Here is a 22905-nt window from a genome sequence, read left to right on the forward strand (position 1 = left end):
GGAAGACAGATGTAGCTGCAAACGTGTTTTTTGAGAGTGGAATGAGATGGCAGATAAAATTATATATATATATATATATATATATATATATATATATATATATATATATATATATATATAATAAATACTCCATCAGAAAAACTGGGTGAGTAAATCAGTATAACTAAAAAGTGACTCTTTTCGGTTGGGACACAGGATCTGAACTGCCTAAACGTAAGGCCTTATGTTTAATTCCAATGGCTCCTAAAAAAGCATTTGCTAGAAAGTGGAACTGTATTTGAAGTACTGAATATTTTAAAAGATAAAACAACTGGAAATGGAATAGTTAGAAAAGGGAATGGGCAGATTACATAGAAATAAATGGAATTTGTGGGAACAATACATGCAAAATAGTATTCAGGAGGAGTGTGGTTTAAGTGAAGGTAGGAATTGAAGAATTTATGTAAAGTTGGACTAAATGACATTTGTTATAAAGAAAATTTGTAATTTGTAATGTGGCTCCTTAATGAAATGTCCACACTCAAAATGCTGACTGCCAATAAGCAGAAAAAGAAGACTGAAAACACAGGAGAATAACAAATCTTGAAAAACTGCTATTCTCCTTAAAACATTTTTTTTTTGTGGGGGTGGATGCAAGCCCCCCCCCCCCCAAACTTATACATACCAACTCTGAGATTGTCATAGCTTGGAAAAAAGGGAATACTCTGAGAAATGGCATCCTGAACTTAGTATATGAAAGTCCAAACTTTCGGTCATTTGGACTCCATATTTTGGAACTCAATCTAGTGGGTCCTGAAAACTCATTGGCTACCATATAATGTATACAAATAAAGTTAATATGGTTTGCTTTCATGTTACTGCATCTGTGCCTATGTCTATGTGATAATTTAATAAAGGTGTTTAAAAAAAAATAGGAAGATGCAGGGATACAGGTGACCTATGTACCATCCCTACTGCAGATATACTCAGCCATGGGATACTTATGCATTCCCATCGTTAGGGTGAAAATATACCAAGACATGGGCAACTTCTGCACTATCCACACTGGAATGGCAAGATGCTGGAATATTGCAACCTATGCAACATCCCCACTGGATGCTGATATGAGATGGATTCTACCTCTGTATCATTCCACTAAGGTGGCAAGATGCTAGGATAGGTGTTTAAGATGCCAAACTGCAAGCAGCCTTTGCACTTACTCCACTAGGATACCAAGATGCAGGCCACTTGTGTGCCATCCATGCAGCTGGCCATGTAGCACCTTTGCAGGGTATCACACCAAAATGTCCACATACCATCCTGATAGTTGCACATGATCCACACACACAGTCACACACACCACCCATGCCAGAGAAGTGTATTGAAGAATGAACATGCAGAAGTCATAAAACCATCACTGTGAGAGTTCTGCATTCAGGGCTACTATGATGTACAATTCTCATATTCCCTCAGAGGTTCTGTGATGCAAGCTTAACACATATGAAGTAAGGATTCTGTACTTCAGGGAGATCATGCACCACTCCTGCAGGGATTGTGTGACAGCAAGATCACACATCATTCATGCAAGATTCTTAGAAGGCGGTCATACACCAACTGTACAATGTTATATAATGCCCAAGCAATACGTAAAAGGGTTAACAACAGAAACCATTCAGTAAAAACGGCAAGAAAGATTCAGTGAACCTAGAGTCCTCCTTAAACTTCTGTAGTGGAGGTCTATGGAATATATGCACATGATCCCTCAAGTGTTTCAGCTAGATGGCATTTTACTTTATTAAGGCCTTAATGGGTACATCCAAGCCACTAAAGCTAAACCCCACTGGCTGCAAACAAGTCATATTTGAGACTTGTTACCTCATCAATACAGCACAAGTTGTTTGTTTATACTTCAGAAACACAGCGCTCAAGGACCATAAACAGTGCTTGTTGCACAGGCAAGCCACTCTAAAAATTGCAAGAAATATTCAGTCAAGCTAAAGTCTTAGGTGGATAGATTCATAAGTGTGTACTAGGCTAATAGCCTTGAGGCCTTTACAAGCCTAGCCCACAGAAGTGCCCTGTCATTGTGCAGCCAGTCATTAGTTCCCAGTGCCTCCATCAAGTAGAGCCACTGGAGTGATCCCCGGGGTGAACTTGATTTACCCATCCACTCATCAAGATTTTGCTTGAAGAGGGCTAGTGAGGTGCTCTGCTTACCATGTATGAAGTCTATTCCAGAGCATGGGTAGTCTCTGGGTTATGAACCTGTCCCTCCAGCATGTTCCGTTGATTGTAGTAACGAGGCTGAGGTCTCTGGAGCATGTGGTGCAGAGGGATTGGGATTTCTTTAAATGTAGCATTTCTAACATAGCTGGGTCAGACATGGCTTTGTAAGTTAAGTTAAGCAGAGATTGCCTCTTAGTAGACTATATGAGACAAAGAATAGCTGGAGTTGACATGTGTTTTAGGCCTAGGATCCTCTTTGTGAGGTACTTTTACGGCCTCTCCAACTGTTGCAGGTGTCTAGTAAGGTACATGCCAAATGAGGCATTATACTCTATGATTGGTCTAATGAGGGAACAGTAGAGAGAAATGGTGACCTCTCTTCCCAAATGCAAAACCCCTGGTAATGAAGCCACATAGGACTTTCTGACCATAGAAGGACTTTCTGACCACAGTGACAATGTGGTGGTCGATGGAGAGGTTGCTGTCAACCTGCGTCCCCAGATCTCTTATAATGCCTTCAGTGTTCAGTGGGCTACCATCAATGTGGCAATTAGTGGGTTCTGAGTTTTTCCCAAAGGGGATGACTATGCATTTTTTGGCATTAAGCTTAAGGCCATGGTTTTGACACCTGTCATTGGTCTCAGTGAGGCCTTTCTGTAGGATGTCTGCATCACTTGGGGGAGCTAATAATGGCTCCCAGCTTGCAGTAGTATGCGAACTTGGTCAGCCAGAGTCGCTCTGTGTTGACCTGGACTTCTGAAAAGTAGATGCCAAACAAGAGAGGACCCAGGACCAATCTCTATGGGACTCCACTTGTAACTGGTCGGCAGTCTGACTTGGAGTCCGCTACTTTCACACTGTGGGTTCTGTGAGCCAATTTGCATCCCACCTAACGATATAGGGGTTGATGCCTAGTTTGCTGAGTTTATCAATAATTCCTGAGTGAGGAATGGTATCAAAGGCCTTGGCCAGATTGAGGTAGGCTGTATGAACTGCCTTACCTTCATCCACTGCTCTGGTGACTGACTCATAGAAGTCAACCAGGTTGAGCAGGCATGATCTACCTTTCACAAAACCAAATTGCGTGGGATCTAGAGTTTGGCGATTCCCTATATACTTGTTAATTAGATCCATGATGATGCGCTCCATAGCCTTACATATCAGACTCATCAGGCTAATGGGGCAATAATTTCCAGGGTCTGTAGTCCCTCCTCCTTTATGGAGAGGGATGACTGTAGCAGTGCGACATTCGGTACAGACAAAGCCTGAGGTGAGGCTGTGAGTGAACAGAGCACACAGATGTGGTGCCAGTTCACCTTGTAATTCATGGATAACACAGCTAGGGATATTGTCGGGTCCCATGGAAGCTGTATTCTTGGTCTTAGACAATGCAGCTTTAACCTGTGCTGCAGTAATGTTGGGTGCCTTGCATTCTTCCGGTATAGAGAATGGTCTTTTGGGGGGGGGGGGGGGGGGAGTAAAGTTGGCATTGAATCTGTCGGCCAGTATGCTGGCAATATCTGTTGGCTCAGTATAGGAGGTACCATTGTGCAGTATCTCAGAGCAAATCTGGGTATTGCCATGGAGATCCTGGATATAACTATAGAAGGCTTTGTGGGTGTTTTTAGTGTCTGCCGCAATTCTGCCTTCATAGCTGGCTTTGAAGGTTTTGATGAGGGATCTCAACTTTTTTTTGAGACGAATAAGGGAATTTTTCCAGTCTTGGGACTTCACCTTTTTCTGCAACAGTTTCTTCCTTCTGTTGTAGAGTTTATTAATGGCAGGTGACCACCAGACTGGCATTCTTTTTATGGAGGAGAGCATCTTTGTTCTGTTGGGGTATGGCTAGTTCCATGCATTTATGTACGTATTCATACAGTGCATCAGTGTATGATTTGGCAGTCATACATCTATTTTCCATTGGCATGGGTGCTGTGAAGTTAACCAACTCTGCTTTTAGGAGTCCAAAGTCAGCTTTGGAGAAGTTTTTCATGGTGGATGCCTTTGTGGGGGGTGTGGGTGAGATGTGGATTTCTTTGGTGATTAATTTGTAGTTGGATCTAACCAGGGAGGAATGGACTACTGGTGTGGAGCAACGGTTGCCCATGTTAGCAATAACCAGGTCAAGGATGTTGTTTCCGCTAGTAGGTCTAAGAATGAGCTAGTCCAGGGCATTGGAATTGATGAATTCCAGGAAGCTTTGGGACAGTGCATTGGTGCATAAGTAGTTTTCCAAGCTGATGGAGGGGTAGTTGAAGTCGTCTAGTATGAGAGTGTTGGGTTTGATCTTAATAGTTTCCAGGGTGTTTAGGAATGTGGAGTGAGAGTTTTGGGATATGGTTGGGGACCTACAGCTGGCTACGACCTGAATCGCCGTCTTCACTGTGTAATACCTTAAACTGTAGTAGTAGTAGAGGCCCATAGGATATCTGAAACATGGCATGTCTACAGCTATTAGAGTTTGGCTTTATTGGCCTGAATGTACCTATACAGATAAAGTAAAAAGTCACAGGCATTCTGAAGCCACGTAGATGAAACACTGGTATGTCCTTAGTGGGTTATTTGCATACATCCCATGGTCCTCCACTGCAGAAGGTGAAGGTATTACACACTGAAGACTCTAGCTTGGCTGTGTCTTTCTTGCAGTTTTTATGTTGTATATTGCTTCACTTTGGACGGTTCTGTGATGCACAGCGATGACACATATCACTCATGCTGAGATTCTGTGACAGCCTATGATAACGCATAATCCCATACCTGCTCCAGAGGTGGGGTAATGTTATACAGGATACAGACATGCTACACTTGTAATGCAGACAGGTAACCAATGATACCACTTAACCTAAATCAAAAGCTAGAATAAGGTCATACAATTCTAGACAAAGGTAATTTTCTCCACAAAACATTTTCTGTCTCAAAAGGAAAATATCCAAACAGGATTGAGCCTACAACCACGTAATGGAAAGAGCAGTTACTAGAGTATCAGAATTTTCTTCTAGTTGAGCCATGGGACAGAGCAGCTTGTTACAGTGGATAAGAACAAGACTCAAGTATTGCACTGTGCTTGAACAACTAAATACAGACCTGTTGTTAATACAAGTCTTCCAAGTTGGACAGAATATGTGTGGATAATCAGAATTTTTTCATTGGGAGACCCAACGTTTTTTAACATTGTTTCATCAAGTTAGCTCACACAAAGATGCATATTCCATATCTTGAAAAAGCGGGGAGATGTGCCCCACAGCCCTGCCCACAGTCCCCATTACTTACATGAACAAACTCCATCATCATCATGGAGTCAACTCTCAAAGAACACACCAGTCCCAATGAAGGCAGATCAGAAAAGGGCTGTACCTTAGGAATACTGTGAGGTTCATTCAGCCAGAAATCCACATATTTACAAATTACCTAAAGTGTTCAGATAATAGAAAAACAGAAAGTGTCACACAGTAGAAGTTTTTTTTCTCAGGACTTATTGGGATTTTTATTCTAATCACCCAAATGCTAGACACACAAAGCGACTGCCTTCAGAAACTCTGACAATCTGATTAATGGCTCATGGCTCAACAGCAGATGACTAGCATGAAGTGGGAGGTGGTTTTGTGCATATTTTTTAGGTTAGATGTAGAATCCCATCACAGCTTCATATCTCCCACTGCAATTACTACAGCACAGTCCTTGCTATACCACTACCTTAGGGTCTTCTGTTGGCAGAACAAGGGTTTGCAATCAACCTCATCCTCTTTCTCCTTCTCCCCACCTTGGAAACGGTGAGCCAGCTCTAAAAGGCTGAAGTCCTTCCCCACAGCGATACTCATGACCCAGAATCAGTTTCTCCAAAGGCAGTGGCTTTGCTGCTCTGGTGAACAGTGCTGATTGGATAAGTAATGAACCCAAAGTGTTAAAACACTATTACTTTCCCTACTCAATAAATTGTTAGGGTGACTGCTGGTACCCCCTTTGTTCGCCTCTCTCATCTCCATATCTAGTGTATGAAATTACCTCTCTCATCTCCATATCTAGTGTATGAAATCCTTGTTTAGTGGGGATACGACTAAAACTGTTATTAACATCTGCAAATAGGCGTGTCTCACCAAGTGTATCTACAGGGCTTACTGGATGTCAGACAGCATTTACAGCAGAAAAAAATATGGTACAAGCACTACATACATTGGAAGCTTTAGGTGGTAGCACTGAGACTTGTACCTCTCTCCCCTGCTTTTAAGAGTTTCTTGTGCAGTTGTGCTTAGCATGTTCAAGTTTTCCATGACCTTACAGATGTGATTTATTGAGCTATGTACACTGCCTTCAGTAGGTGCTGCAGACCAGCAAATATAAAAATCAATAAATCTGAATTTTTTGTTTACATAAATACTGTGCTTTTTGATTTCATACGTTTGGTTCTGTGGAAATGTGTGCAAAGATCACCACTTTTGTGGAGGATATGCTAAATCTACAAGTATTACAAATGGCAGTCATTAGTTGGAGGTCGAGGAAGGAGTGATCTTTGACAATGCAACTGTTAAATGTTTTAGCCATTACTTAAAACCAATAAAAATATTTAAATACCTCTGTGGTAGTTCTGGTTAAGTAAACACATGCATAAACCTGTATGACCTAGTTTTAAATATGAAAGTGCTGACTAAGCAACAGTCCAACAGAAGTCTCTAAAGACTATGGTCCAGCTGACAAAGGTAATTAAAGGTTATACCACCCACACAAAATAGGCGATTAATAGCCTGGTACAGCAACTCTTCTACAACTGAGTATCATACCTGCTAAGGCACTAGTACTGCCATGAGCCCAGCAGGATCCACAGTATGTTGGGATGTGCTGGTTTCTAGTGGTACTAACATAATTGGTTCCATTCACATTTCGCCAATCCCAGGCTTTGGGCATTGAAGAGCTGGGTAACAATTCATGAGGCCGAGGGTAATTTCTGTAAAGGGATTAAAAATATGTTAGCAAGTTCTTCAGAATTTTAATATTCATTAACATTGCAATTTAATATTTCATTTTAGTAGTAATAGACCCAATAAGCAAACAATTTTGTGTTCTATCAAAGCCTTCATAAGGTATTTCAGAATAAGTTATGGCGTTTTGCCATTAGATAATATACTATAAACCTTTTTTTTTTTTGGCACCATAACATTTTTTGACTGCCCATCCACTGAAGTCCAAAACACATATTTTACTGCCACAGTCATGTGTGAAAAGGATCTTCGGACTAGTCCCACGTATCAGGTTAACAAAAGCAAGTAAATAAATTAAAATAAAAACAAGAACTGTACCACAGAGTTTTGTTGGCATGTCAGGGAGGAAGTGTATGTGGGAGGGGGAGCATTCTTTTCATAAAGGTCTCCGGGCAGTCCCCTTTGTACACATCAGTTGTTCTGATACTCCTCTTGTGGTCCTGAAACCCTGGGGTTACCAGAAGGCAGGCATGCCAGAACAGCAAATGTTCTTGTTAAGCAATTTAGCAAGCCCCACCCACCCTGAGGCACCGGTTTGGAGGTATGTATGCTGTCAGCACCCAACTCCTGTTAGTGGCGACCCAGACACAGCAAAGCAGAACAGATATTGTTGGCCTTTAGTACAGCTGTGTGAACAAAGTTAAGTTTCAACCTCAAACTTCCCACTGAGGAACTCAGTACATAAGTTCATTTACAGAGGAGCTGTTATGACTAATGGTCTGCATCTAAAAATATTTCAAAGGACACCACAGCCCTAACAGCATTAAGATATTCAACAGGTGGACAAAACAAATTTTTGTTTTCTTAGAAATAGTTATCAAATAACATTATTATATAAACCTTGCCACATTATATCTCCTTGATCAAACCATACCACTCATTTCTCATTACAGTAAAGAGTCTATTATCCGACCGTCAATTATCAGAACCAGCCTTTCAAAGTTTTCTGGTAGGAAAAATCATAAAGTTTGAAAATGTAAACATTATATAGATTTGCCCGAGCATGTTTTTTGAGCATGTAGCCAGCTCTTTTGTGAAAAATATTCTTTATTGTCCATTGGAATCACTGAATGGTTGAAAACCGTATTCCTTCATGCATAAAGAAAACAAGATTTTAGAAGTTTTTTATCCGGTTCAATTGTATGTTTAATTATCCGAACTACCCTTGGTCTCAATTAGTTCGGATAATCGACTCTCTACTGTACTTAGAAACTACCCTCAGCCTAACTATAAAAGGACTTTTACCCTGTAGTGACATACAGAATTTCTTGTACACAATATTTGTGCAAATAAAGCTAACAATACACCTCACTTCTAAAAAAGCACAAGAAATAACCACCTTAAAATGATTTCTTACAAAAAAAAAAAAGAAAAAAAAAAAAAGAACATGCAACACAAAAGGCTACCAAATATTTGCTTTCATTTTCTGGACATTGTTGTGATGCCTTATTAGAAGTACTATTTGCTGTTACTGAAACGTACAAGGGGCTCTCACATTACAGTTCATTCCATAACTTACATGTTTTCCGAGAAGTCTCTGAATGAAATCTAATGAGGTCACTAGGTCTTATTTCCACAGGAAAATCAGTTAGTAGCAGTCTCTATGAAAACACATGCTGTGACCCTGCGGGTATATGAATTTAAGCGATTCTGTTCATACTTGCTGAAGACTGGTAAAACACGATCTCAGAGTTTTCCACAAAAGTCCCAACAGCCCTCCCCTAGCTTTATTAATCTGTTGTGCTGTGTCTGACTATCTAGGCCGTCTTCAGACTTCTCCTTAAGCAGACATTTTACATAACTTCACACCTACAGCATTTACGAAGCCTTGTAACTGCTATATTGTAATATGAAATTAAACCCAGCAGAAAATTGGGCAGGTGTCTCCACCAGCTTGGTAATCTGAAGATCCTGAACTACAGCCAACTTTGTCATACACAGTTGGTACTGCATGAACTGACTACCGCCATTTACATGTTTATGCTTAACTGTGGAAATGGATCGCAATTCTTTTCACTGGGTCCTACTCATTTTCCAGACTTAGTAATTAATACATCCTGCTTTGCAGTACAACTATTAAGCAGCACATTGAGATATTCATTCATAAATATCAGATATGACAAACAGTATTAAGCACAAACTTGCCTAATGACAATTCCAGTGGCACAGATACCATGTTTAACAAAAGCAATGCTATGGGATGTTGCATCTGATTGTGCAGTTGTCTGTTTTATGCAAAGGAATCCAAGTATGTCGGTGCAAGACTATCCTTTGTATCCTCATGACTATGTTTTCTGTCTTCCTGCCATGTACCTACTATAAACAATTCTAATTCCACAATGCCAGTGATGGCAGCTACTGCAGCTTTAACTGCTGCACATTCTACTTCCACAATGCCACTGATGGCAGTTATTGCAGCTTTAACTGCTGCACTCTTAACCCATCATACCTCCTTCCCCACACCTCTCCCTCCTCTTTCTATACCCCAACAACCTCTCCCCAAGGGAAAAAGGATACTCCTCATACCAAAGTACTAGGATAGGCAAATTCCAGTACTTTTTCATTAAGGGGGCAGCAGGCAAAATGTGCACTTGATGTTAAGTCAGTGCTGCTTATTTTTCTCTGGTTTTAATTTTTTCATTGTCACTGTATTATTCATTTTGTCACAAGTCAGTACTGCTTGTTTAATGTTCTGTTCTGGTTTTAATTTTGGCTTTGTTGTCACAGTAGTACTGATTTTTCCTCGCAACTCAGTGAAAATGGGGACAAACCGTTAAGGGGGCAGCACAGAAAATGTACAGTTACTCTCAAGTCAGTGCTGCTTATTTTATTCCTGGTTTTAATTTTGTCTTCATTCTGACACTATTATTGATTTTCTCACGTCAGTACTGCTTATTGCATTGTTGTGTTCTGCTTTGAATTTTGCCTTTCTTCTCAGAGTAACACAAATTTTTCTGTGCAAGTCAGTGCTGCTTATTTTGTTGTATTCTGCTTTTAATTTTCACTTTCTTGTCAGAGTGTTAGTGATTTCGTCCCAAGTCAGTGCCACTTCTACACCCAGTTTTACAAACATTCCCCGTTACTTCATAAACAGGGTGTAAATCACAGACGTTGTATTGTGAAAAAATAAGGAAGTGCTCCTGTTTCCCAGCATCGGCTGATTTTTAACAGTCACTGTGTTAACATTTGTAATGCTGTGAGGCACATCTGTCAACCTGCACACAGTGAAAATGGGAGAAAGGCCTTTGAAAAATAGCTACATCTGCTGAAAAGGTCAACTACAAAGCATCTGCTGAAAATGTCAACTGCAAAGGCGGACAAAGGGCTTTGAAAAATAGGAACATTGGGTGAAAATGTGAACATGCAATTAGGATCAAATGTGCAGGAAGTTTTACTTTTGACGACGACTGCTGCCCATTAATGGAAAAGTACCCAAATTCCCAATTCTCTTGAAACAAACATATCATACAAAAACACCGTCAGATCCAATCCCTTACACATTTCTGTGCAGTAGCCCTTCCCCATCCATACATCTTAAAACCAGTAATTCACAGACTGCAGAATCAAGAGGCCTGAGACACAAACAAGACTACCACCACTAACCAGGTGCTTCAGTCTTGAGAGGTTTAGTCACATGCAAAACTACACGCCCTTTCTTATCAATTTTGTAATTCTGCAAATTAGCTCCTTTTAACCAAATTTTTGGGCTACCCAGTCCACCTAGGACTCCCCCATTTAAATGCAGCAAATGAGACTATCTGAAACACACTGTGGATAGACTATCTGCAACGAGCACTGCAGATTAATCTGAATTACAGATGGTAGTCTGAATCATCTGACCAAGGGTAACAAGCCCGGATATGGCCCACTCACACTTGTCTGCCCTACTCTAGTGCTTTCACTATTACTATTTGCCCTACTCTAGTGCTTTCACTATTACTATCTGCTTAGTTTAATGTCTATATTAGTGTAGCTAAAAGCCTATTATCTTCTCTTTCTAAGGGGGTGCCCTACAGAACTCCATCTGCAACTTGGGAAACAGATCGAGTGCACTGAACTCCATTACACTAGCTACGCATTAACCAACAACCACCCTCATGATATATTAGTACATCAGAATTCCATCTGCAGTTTGGGAAATAGAATGGTGATGAATTCTAATATACTAACCACACTACACAGAAACTCTTCAAAACTGTTTCCACACTGTACTACAAAGTGTGTTGCTCTGGAGTGTACTATTAAGAGACTGGCTTGGAAATCAGTACTTTCAGCCATTAAGGAAATTGTGGTAGTCAAAAGCACAGCAATCACAATGCTGCAGTTCATTTGTTCTACATACTGATTCACAGACATTCCAAGGCCACTGACTCTTATGACCATTCGTACCTTGCTAATAACCTAATAACCCCCCTTATATGACCATACCTTGTTAGTAACACCCCCCCCGCATGACCATTGATACCTTGCCAATATCTACTTCAAAAGCTTGCTGCACAAGCACTGTGTATAGAAAACATTTCTTGCTTATCCCTGCTTGCTTCAATGTCACCGCCAAATTAAGTGTCAGTTTTGACAAGTTCTGAAGAACAAAAACTTGTGACCCTCAGCACTACATAAAAGTTTTCAGTCAATTTCAGCACATAACAGGATAAAGCATTGCTCATAACCCAGACAACCCTCAAAATGGGCTAGTGACCAGAGTGCTGAAAAGGGCGAGAAGGAGCAAGCTCTGACATTTGCTCACTGATCTCAAAGAGAAGTGACTTAGCCAACTGCACTGTGCTACTAGAGAAGTGCTTAGTATGCAGTGTATGCATGGATCAAGGCATGTACTTGCGGAAATTGATATTCTTCTAAGGAAGACACATCTGTGAGCATGCATAGTCTCCCAGTGCAGAGGTTAGAGTCGGGAGAAAAAAAGACTGTGTGTATGACAGCCACATTGCGACCAGCTCTCAACCCTATCATGGGAGGTAGAGAACAGGAAGTTTTAAAACAGCATCCATGGGACCTGACAACATCCCAGGTTGCATTCTACATGATCTGCAGAATGAACTGGCACCCCACCTAAGCACCATGTGCAATCACAGCCTCACCTCAGGCTTTGTGCCCACTGAATGGCGCATGAAGACAGTTATCCCACTCCACAAAGGGGGAGCCACCATGGACCCTGGGAACTACTGCCCCGTTAGCCTAACGAGCCTGGTCTGCAAGGCCATGGAACTTATAAACAAAGACATTGGTAATCTCCAAACTCTGGACCCCACCCAGTTCGGGTTTGTAAAAGGCAGATCATGTCTCCTAAACCTGATTGACTTCTTTGAAACAGTCACCAAAGCTGTAGACGAGGGTAAGGTGGTTCACACACCCTATCTAGATCTCGCCAAGGCTTTTGACACCATCCCCCACTCTGGAATTACAAATAAACTCACTAAACTAGGTATAAATCCCTATGTCACAAGATGGGTTGCCAACTGGCTCACTGACAGAACCCACAGTGTGAAAGTAGCAGACTCCAAATCTGACTTCAAACCAGTGACAAGTGGAATAACAGGGTTCAGTCCTGGGTCCTCTCCTGTTTGGTATCTACCTTTCTGAAGTACAGGCTAACACAGAAGGTCTTTGGCTAACAAAGTTCGCAGATGACTGCAAACTAGGAGCCATAATTGAACTCCTAATGATGTGGACATCCTACAAAAGGGTATCAACTGAGACAGATGCCTGGTGTCAAAGCCATGGCCTCAAGCTCAATGCCAAAAAGTGCATTGTCATCTCCTTTGGTAAAAACTCTGTACCCATGAGCAATCACATAGGTAGTAGTCTACTTAACACTGAAAGTGTGATAAGAGACCTTGGGACACAGGTGGACAGTAGTCTCTCCTTTGATAATCACATCGCCACAGTAGTCAGGAAATCCTTCTGTGTGGCACACCTCATCACAAAAGGTTTCTCATCCAGGAAAAAAAGAGGTAATTGTTCCCCTCTACTCGTCACTCATTAGACCTATTATATGGAGTACAACGTCCCTTTTGGTATGTACCTCACAAGACATCTACAACAACTGGAAAGGCCACAGAAATACCTTACAAAGAGGATTACCAGCCACAAACAGATGCCCTACGCCGACCGTCTCAAAAAACTCCAGCTTTACTCCGTCACATATCGCCTACTCAGAGGCAATCTCTGCCTAACATGCAAAGCTATATCAAACCCAGAGCTGTTGGACATGCTTCATTTAAAGAATTCCCAATCCCTCCGAACAGCACATTCTAGGGACGTAAACCTTGTCACCACAATAAACAGAACATGCTGGAGGGACAGATTCCTGTCCCAGACACTTCCCATACTCTGCAACAAACTACCTCTCTATATCAAACAAAGCTCCTCATTAGCACTCTTCAAGAAAAATCTTGATGACTGGATGGGAAATAGGAAATTCATCCCAGGGATCACCACCCCAGGGATCACCTCTGTGGCTCTGCTCAACAGAGGCACAGGAAAATAATTATTTTGGGTGGGGAAAGCCAGGGTACCTTTTTGGCTAGGCTTGTATAGGCCCTATGGCCGATAGCCTAGTACCTACCTATGAACCTATGATGATCTACAGATACAGGGCAAGGAAAAAAAATCAAAAAGAGTTGACAATTTCTTGCTCAGATTCTTAAGCACTGCATACAGCATATTAATGGGAAAACTAAACTAATAGGGCTCATTTTTAAAAGCAAAGCTTTCTCCTTACCCACTGAACAGAATAATACCCTGGGTACCACATTCTAGTTTCCCTCCTTAGTATACTGTAGAATGTCCATACTTTCTCACAGCTCTCCTTCCCACTGTTTCCATCCATCTTTACGCTACTGCTGGCCACTCCCCTGTATGTCTTACACCCTAGCTTGGGACCCCACCTTCTGACTTTTCAGCACCTGCATCTCCTTGTCAACTCCACATGCTTTCTTGATCTTTGGAGCCTCCTCATCCCTTTTACCATCTCAGCTATCCTTCTGCCCTAGCAAGGCAGTATTTTCTATGCAGCGTCTTCTCTCCAGATTTGCAACCCTTCATAAATCAAATAATTTACCATCCACAAATCTTTAAAAAATAAACTCCAGCATTCTTCGCCACTTCTCTGTGTCATTGCCAGTTATATACATCTCCCTAGCATACACACATTAAATCCATTTACATCTACTAATATGCAGCTTGCGCTCCATTTGCCTTCACAACCTTATTTTCGGTTTCTGTTTTTTCACTCATTTTTATCTCTAGCACCTCTTTCTCTTCCTAACTCTGACTTTATGGTTCATCACCAAATTTTCACCATGTGTTTCAGTTGGACTGGCTATATATAATGTGTTTACTGTTGTAAGAAATTCCACAAAGGGATTGCATCTAAATCTAGGGATATCACTGTCCCCCTTTACTCAGCCCTCATTTGTCCAGTCAATTAATATAATATGGCATGCATCTGTCCAGACACATGCAACATCTGAAAAGCCCACGGAGATACCTCTATGCTTTTGACATTATTTAGTAATTAGATGTGATAGTTCACGCACAGTAAATCAGAGCAGTAAGTTCAGACCAAGACTTTCACAGTATGCTGTTTAAATCAGCACAAACAGATGTCTTCCAACTGCTATAAAAAAGGATTGAATCCTTAACTGTTACTAAAGCAGTGCGTTTTGATCCAAGCCATGATCAGACAATGCTGATATTTAAGCTACAATCCTCTCAAAATGATAAGTCATGCAATCCACTACATTCAGTGCTGGATGAATTCACTCACAGCCAAGACAGTGCGGGCAGATTCAGGTTAGTATCAGACATGTGAACATAAGATTTGGGATCATGACAATGGATCTACTGACTGGATCTTTGGAACCCCCCCCCCCATCCCCATGTAATAGCAGCTAACATGTTCCAAAGAAGGCTTACAAGCTTAGATGCAATTTGTAGTAGCAGAATCTGAAAAGTGGTCCTGCTAAATTCATTCTCACCTGAAGTGATCTGATGGGGAGACTTAAGAGTTAAGTCAGAACCCGTGTGACTGTAACAGTTTCAAAGAAGATGGATACTTTTTGATGTCCAGTGTGATGATGATTTGCACACTGTGAGGAATGTTAACCAAGTCCCAATACTGCACTTACCAAATGTGAGTTGTTAGAATACTGCCTCTACAATATCACTGTCATTAGACTGTAATACAGTCCTATAAAGCAATTTTACAGTTAAAATCTAAATAGAGTCCAGAGTTGCTTAGGAGAGAGCATCCATCCGCCAACTGCAATGTATGAATAACCATGACTGACCACTGGTCTTTTTGATATCACCTTGGGCTGTAGGATTAGACATCAAATAAGGCCATCAGGTCTCGGACAAGACCAATGATATCAGACGTTATCAGCCCAGTGCAGTATTCCTGCAAATACTACACTTCCTTTCAGTGGAAAGCTTATGTAATGTCTAGAGACATCCATGTTGTTCCAGTCCATTTTGGCCATCTTGGTGATTTCTACGAATAAAATGAAAATGGTTCAAAACATAGCACCCTAGACCGGATTCTTAAAAACTAAAATTCTATCAGCATGAGTCTTCCCAGAAAGTCGTCATGTTCACCTACCCACATAATCTATCAGAAGTCATAAAATAACTCCAAAAATTGTTATAATCTAGCTTGCAATCTAACCAACTTTGAAAAATATAGCTTTACTTCTGAACTACAATCAGTAAAGTGGAACCAACTAAAACACCAACATACTCTACATATATCCCAGTCAGAAACAAGATTCAACCATGCCCCCTGGCTGAAATGCACAAAGTTACTTATGAAACAAGATAAAACATGGTTTGTCTAAATCTAGCTCCACTCTCCAGAAATATAGACAACTCAGAAAGCTAGCCAAAAAACATGGGTAAACCAGACAAAAAGCAATATTAAACTAACCTTCAAAACTGTAGCCTTAAAATTCCAAAGTGTTCTGGTCTTCTATAACTAAACTTAAACTACAGCCTCACCACCCAAGCTACCCCCTCAACAAACAACCACAGACAGACTACTGCTATCCAGTTCAATACTTACTGTAGCCTCTCTCCTAAAAGATGCAACCCCAAACTCCCCTCTAGCAGGAAACGACCAATCCAACTGCACAATTTCTCTACAACCAGTTCTAACTGCATTAAAAAAGTTCCTCCTGCAGCTAAAACAAACCACATTAGCCCCAGAGAATATCCCAGTTGAATATCTTAAACTTGCAGCTGGCATACTATCCGACCCAATATCCTTAACACTATTCAGGTAAATGGGTGTCATAAAATAGCCAGATTTGCAGCTAACAACATACAGGCTCCATCACTGCACACATAGCCGGCCTTAGGCATAGGCCAACTAGGCGGCCACCTAGGGTGCCGCTCTAGCAGGGGCGCTTTTTCAGTGTTTATTTGATGTAGGTAGACCAGGGGGGCACTGGTTGGTGTGGTGGGGGGTGCCATGGAGCCCTTTTGCCTAGGGCACAAAAGGCCACTCCTGACTGCACAGCACTAAAACAACTCCAGTTGACTGAGCTGCCCATCTATTTGACATTCATCTGTTAAATCATCCACAAACTCATCTACACCCCTGAAAAATGCCCTAGACTAGCCCAGCTGCTTCTACAGTATACCCCAAACAGAACACTTCAATCTAAAGGGGAAGCTCCTCCTAAAAGTAATCAGATCCAATAACCTAGCTGGGGATTCCCTGTTCTCATGCCATGTCTCAAAACAATGGAATGCCATTCCTCTTGTTATCAGACAAGAAAAAATTGACACCCTTTAAAAACCTACTCAGTCAACATTTGATGGATAATTGGTCCTGCTCATGCCTTATCCTGGCTAATATTTTAATCACTACCCAAACATTCTCTCTATTACTATACAAAAATTAAGTTATAAGTAGTTAGATAAAAAGTTAATATTAAAATTACGGCTAACTCAAGATTATTTAAACTATGAATATGCATATGTTACCTAAACAAATGACAACCATCTACAACTAATTATTACTCATACTATGTACAGATATCAGAATGTGAAAATATTATAGTTTGTGTACTATCCATATGTATGTGCTTAAAGTTTATATGTATGTTTCTGCATGACAATTATATACACTGAAAATTGTCATAGGAATCGCAATGTTTCTAGTTCTCTACCTGGAACTTTTCTCCCTAGGTTTCTGCTCAGTTGGACTATCCTGATAAACAAATGTAAATAAATAAAAAAATAAATAATCTTCATTCTATATACAGTCTGGTAGCACAGCACACAGTTAAAGACATGAGCTGCTACCGCTTTATCCTCTGTACCTTCCCCTTATTCTTCTCCTGCATACTCCAACATATACATCTTATAGGTTCATAGGTTGGTACTAGGCTATCGGCCCTAAGGCCTATGCAAGCCTAGTCATAACAATTCCCTGGAAATTTTTTCCCACAATATTTACTTCTCTGGGCCCCTGTCTAGCAGGGCAACTGACATGATCCCCAGGGTAAATTTCCTATCTTCCATCCAATCATCAAGGTTCCTTTTGAAGAGGGCCAATGAGGTGCTCTGCTTGACATGTATGGGCAGTCTATTCCAGAGTATGGGGAGTCTCTGGGTCAGGAACCTATCCCTCCAGCATGTTTTGTTTATTGTGATAAGGTTTACATCCCTGGAGCGTGTGGCTCTGAGGGATTGGGATTTCTTTAAGTGGAGCATGTCCAACAGCTCAGGGTTTGACATGACCTTGTATGTTAAGCAGAGATCGCCTCCAAGTAGACAATATGCCACAGAGTATAGCTGGAGTTTTTTTAGACAGTCAGCATATGGCATCTGCTTTAGGCCTGTGATTCTTTTAGTGAGGTATTTCTGTGGCCTTTCCAGCTGTTGCAGATGTCTTGTGAGGTACATACCAAATGGGGCATTATACTCTATAATGGGTCTAATGAGGGATGAGTACAGTGGGACAATGACCTCCTTTTTTTCTGGATGAAAAGCCTTTAGTGATGAGGTGTGCCACGTAGAAGGATTTCCTGACTGTTGTGGCGATGTGGTTATCGAAAGTGAGACCACTGTCCACTACGGAATCCTTGCAGATTAGCTACTGTCAGTGCTAAAAATATGCAAGAAAACAAAAGGACAGTCTTTAAAGTGACATGGTTAAAGGAGATTAGAAAAACTATTACTTAACAAAAAATGGTGCATGACAGAACAGTCTTACCAAAGAAAAAAAAGTCAAAAACAGTAACAATTCAAGAATACCTGAACAAACACAGAATAAACTCTTATGAGATGGAAAATAAGCAGGTGGTAAAAAAGATGGTTAAGTAGGGTTTCTGGGAAACAGGCAGACTACATAAAGCCAAGCTCTTCTCATCCATTAACTTACCAGTGCTCCTGGGTAATCCCCTAAAAGGAGTTAATCAATGGGTCTCACCTGTTTAACGAAATAAAAATGGACAGTGCTTGGGGACTATTGAGAGTTGTCCGAATTAAACCTGTTTTTTTCAATGGTCTTTAACTTTTTACTGAGATTAGCTCAGCATTCCTGCTATCTTATCAAAGGCTCCAGGAAGCTGCACTGGTTGCCCCCACTGAAAAACTTAAAAAAGCTGCTTTGAACTTTTTTGATTTCATAATTACCTCAGGAAAGTTATTTTTGCATTTGTTATGCATTCTTTGTACTGCACTTGAATTAATTTAGCTAACCTTGCCAAATTTATGTTGTTTTTATTGCTTTTTATCCACTTAATTACACTGTTTCCATTTGGCTTAGTTCAGGCCTGGTAGGAGGCCATCTGGAAGCAGTGGTGGTTGCATAAGTGAGTGAGTACACCGATTGCTACTATTTCTGGGTGGCCTATCATTAACTGGTTAAATTACAATCTTTTTTCATTAGCCTTTGTTTTTTACTGTCTGCGTTAAGCAGAGATCTGAGCACACAGTGGATATAGTACAGCTAAATAAATAGTAGTTGGTGTGCACAAATGAAGTTTGTGTGAAAAAAAATATCTTTCTTCCTTTCTCTTGGGTGACTGGCAGCAGCCATTCCTCAGGTTTAACAGTGCACTCATCTGTATGGAAATGCACACACTTTCTGCCTGTTATGCAGGTCTGCACATTGCTCTCATACAGACTAAGCTTGACTGCATAATAACCACCATTTCTCCAAGATTCTATAAGTAATAGCACCGGCCATTATGGAGAGGCAGCAACTATCCACCCTTCTACTACCATCCTTCTAGCACTTAGTATCCCAAGGCAATGTAATAATGCCACATGCTCACTGAAAATGAACTTTTGTTCAACCAAACTGATTTTATCTGTGAACACTGGCTAGGAGGCAGCCCTCTCAAAATGCCATGCATGCAGCGAGTATCATACTGTTTCAAGCCTACTCCTACTAGTGCAAAATAGAAATCACTATAATCGGTGTACAACTTAAAAAAAAGGTGATTTTTGTGTATGGTCTTGGAGCTACTGAGAAATGTCAAGGACAACATGTCATTGCAGCTGAAAGTGTTTATTGCTAGCCACCAAGGAAAGATTTCTGTGTACCAACTGCCACGGTTTAGATTAGGTGGACTATAACCTGATGTACTGGCCACATTTTCTTGCAGTTCGTAGATGGAAGTTGCATACTAAAATACTGTGTAGAAATATGTACTAGCATGTTGATAGTCTTGACCTTGTCTTCCTCTCGCATATCTTTCTAGTAGCTTATAGTGTGTGTGTGTGTGTGTGTGTGTGTGTGTGTGTGCGCACACGTCTCTCTCTCTCTCTCTCTCCAGTGTCCATTGATGATCTCCACACATTTATTTTTGCAGTAAGAGTCTGATTTCAGTTTTTAAAATAACTCTCAATTCCCTTGATCTGTTCAAAGAATTTTGAGATTCTCCTCATGAGTTTTCTCAATGATTCTGTATGCTTTCAAAATGATTCTCTAAACTATAAATCTAGTAGAACTGCCTTAGAGGACAAGAGCATACTTCTGTAGCGTTCCTAAACATATGGAAAGTTTATTATAATGTGCACAAAAAGAAAACCCAGGTTTGGAAACTAAAAATGTCCTACACAGTGTGAAATCTTGGTAAACCAGTCTCATAAATGTGTAGGAACATTATTCATGAGCATTTGTATAGCACCTCTTGACATTTCCAAAGCATGCCCATCCAAAGTATCTCCCTTAGTCGAGTCACAACTCCGACTCCTATTTCTTACTAACAAGTTGCAGTGTATTGTATTGATAATCTTGTATGAAAAGTACCATAACCATGTGCTGTTAATAACAGCAGGGGTCATATTCTACAAAAAATGTCAGAAACATCAGATATGTGTGCTGTCCTCCATTGGATTATAATCACGTAATGTCACATCGTTTTGAATTGTTATAGCTGTTTTTTCACTTGCTGCAAAAAACAAGCAAGGCAATACAAGTGTTATGTAAGTGTTCACATTTGTTACACATAATGTACTGTCTCCTTATAGCACTTACACAAAGAAATGACACTCCTTGCAACTTTTAAGGATAGCCTATGTGTAAATATTTGTACAGGTATGATGCTGTTGCTTGATTAGCAATTAGTCTAAATGTTGTTAAACAGAAGGTACAAAATTCATTAATTAATTACAGCTGAATGTTTGTTGCATGTATACGAATGTCTTCCCTGTGGTCGCGTGGGATTCCTCCGGGTGCTCCAGTTTCCACCCACATCACAAAGACATGGTGTAGGTGGATTGGACACACTAAATTGGCCCTAGGCATGAATGCGTGCATGTGTGCCTTCTGTGGAAGGTTGGGCACCGGGCTGGCAACTCCACACAGTAAAACTCCACTGCCGATCATGAGCGGATGGTGATCCACTGTGGAGACACCTAACCGGGAAAAGCCAAAAAAAAAAAAAAAAAAAGAGGTCTCCTAGAACTTAACTAAATCAACAAAAGCCCCCGCCCAAATACATCTACACAACACATTCCAACATGTCACAAACAACCCCCCCATGTGAGATGTGAGCCCAACAAAAATCAACCAACATTTAGAAACATACCAATAACTGGTGATTCCATTATTAGGTATACAGATTCCTTACTCACCAGGCTGAACAAGGACAGGGTTACAGTTGGTGGTCTATTAAAAGCCAGGACCGCTGGGAACTCAAGAGCTGTAAAATCCTCTTCCATGGCAAGTATAACTATGACTTGATTATAGTTTGTGCTGAAAGGAAGAATTTGAAATAAAAAAAAGCATGAAAGACATGCAGGAGGACTTTATGGAACTTGGCTATAAGTGCTTCCATCAAAGATAAGACTGTGGTCTTCAGGAGTATTCTTCCCCTCAAAATGAAAGATATTGGATTTTAACAACTGATTAAGTAGCTGTTGTTTTCCAAGAAGGTCCAGTATGTCTCTCCCTGGGTTGAGATGACAGGCAAGCCTACTAGAGCCTCAGCACACTAACAAAGCCTTTGCTACTCCCATTGTGCCTTTTTCAGCACAAGTAATCTAATTAAGATCCCAATCTAACTAACAAATCAAACCAGACAACATCAAGGTGGTCAGGCATCCTAACTGTCCAATATGGAGGCACTTCTGCATCTATGACAATTCCATGTTTGTGCAGTGAATGAAACATGGTTTAAATGCAGTAAGAGCACCCCCCACCCACCCATGTTTGGGTTCTGTACTCATCCTGCCTTCAGTCCCACTGGAAATGGTGGTATTTTCAGTTTTCAGAGATTTCATGGCTTCCAAGGCAATACCCAGTGACCCTCCAAATGAGCTCACAGACCTTCATCTTAAAACTAGACAAGTTAACATTCAACTTATTGCTTGTTACAGGTCCCCTTTTCGTAGCTTCAAATGATCATAAGTTCCTAACATTCCTAGAAAACATCCCTATAAGAGATGTCTCTCTAATTCTTGACTTCAACTACCCCTCCATATTCTGGAGTACTTCTATTTCTTACACCAGGGTGTGCACAACATTTCTTAGATTAGGGGAATATGAATAAGAATTTCCTACATTAAAATTGTCCGTAACTCCACCAGGGACAGAAATATCTTAGACCTAGTTCCAGTTCTCACAAACTTAGCTCTAGCCTGCTCCCTGCCAGTGGTTGGCCCTGCAATCAAGTCTGATCACCAATTGGTCACTTTTCCCCTCAGAACCTCTTCCACGGTTGCCAACACCATCCCCTTTATAGACTTCAGAAAAGCTAACCTTTAGAATTGTACAAAAAAATTGCAAAATTCTCCCATGCCAACCCCAATGGAACTGGGATAAGCAGCCACCTATACCTGGGGGGGGGGGGGGGGTGTTACGCTCATTTTGATAATACATTAATAGGGCTGTCCCCACCAGGGCCGAAAACAGAAGCAAATTCAATCCCCTCCCTGCAGTCAGCGGGTAAATTTTACAACAGAAGAAACTGGTTAGATTACTTTGGGATGCTAGAACCTTGTCACAATGAATACAAAACACCTCATCAAGAAACTGAAGGCAGTTATTAAGACCAGCAAAGCATCCCATGAATCCCATGAATGTAGGGTTGCTTCTAAAGCTAAATTAGGAGTCCTTCAACTACATTAGAAAACAAAGGAATAATTCACAGTTTTCTAAGCAGTAATTAATGCTCAGAACCTATCTGTAATAGAACCTCCTATTCAAATCCTATAATCAACATATTTGCTAGCTAAGTTTCTCCCC

General features: G+C 40.8%; 1 protein-coding gene across 1 annotated transcript in view; it reads right to left on the reverse strand.

Annotated features, from left to right (window-relative positions):
* CTSZ (cathepsin Z) overlaps window positions 1-22905 on the reverse strand; it is a 245291-nt gene that overhangs the window by 206021 nt on the left and 16365 nt on the right. The window contains exon 2 of the mRNA XM_044089976.1: window positions 6981-7144. Within this exon, the coding sequence (XP_043945911.1) occupies window positions 6981-7144 (164 nt within the window). The remainder of the gene's footprint in view (window positions 1-6980; window positions 7145-22905) is intronic.

Source organism: Protopterus annectens, chromosome 12.part0, assembly GCF_019279795.1.
Source record: "Protopterus annectens isolate FY-2018-M chromosome 12.part0, PAN1.0, whole genome shotgun sequence".
NCBI lineage: Eukaryota > Metazoa > Chordata > Ceratodontiformes > Protopteridae > Protopterus > Protopterus annectens.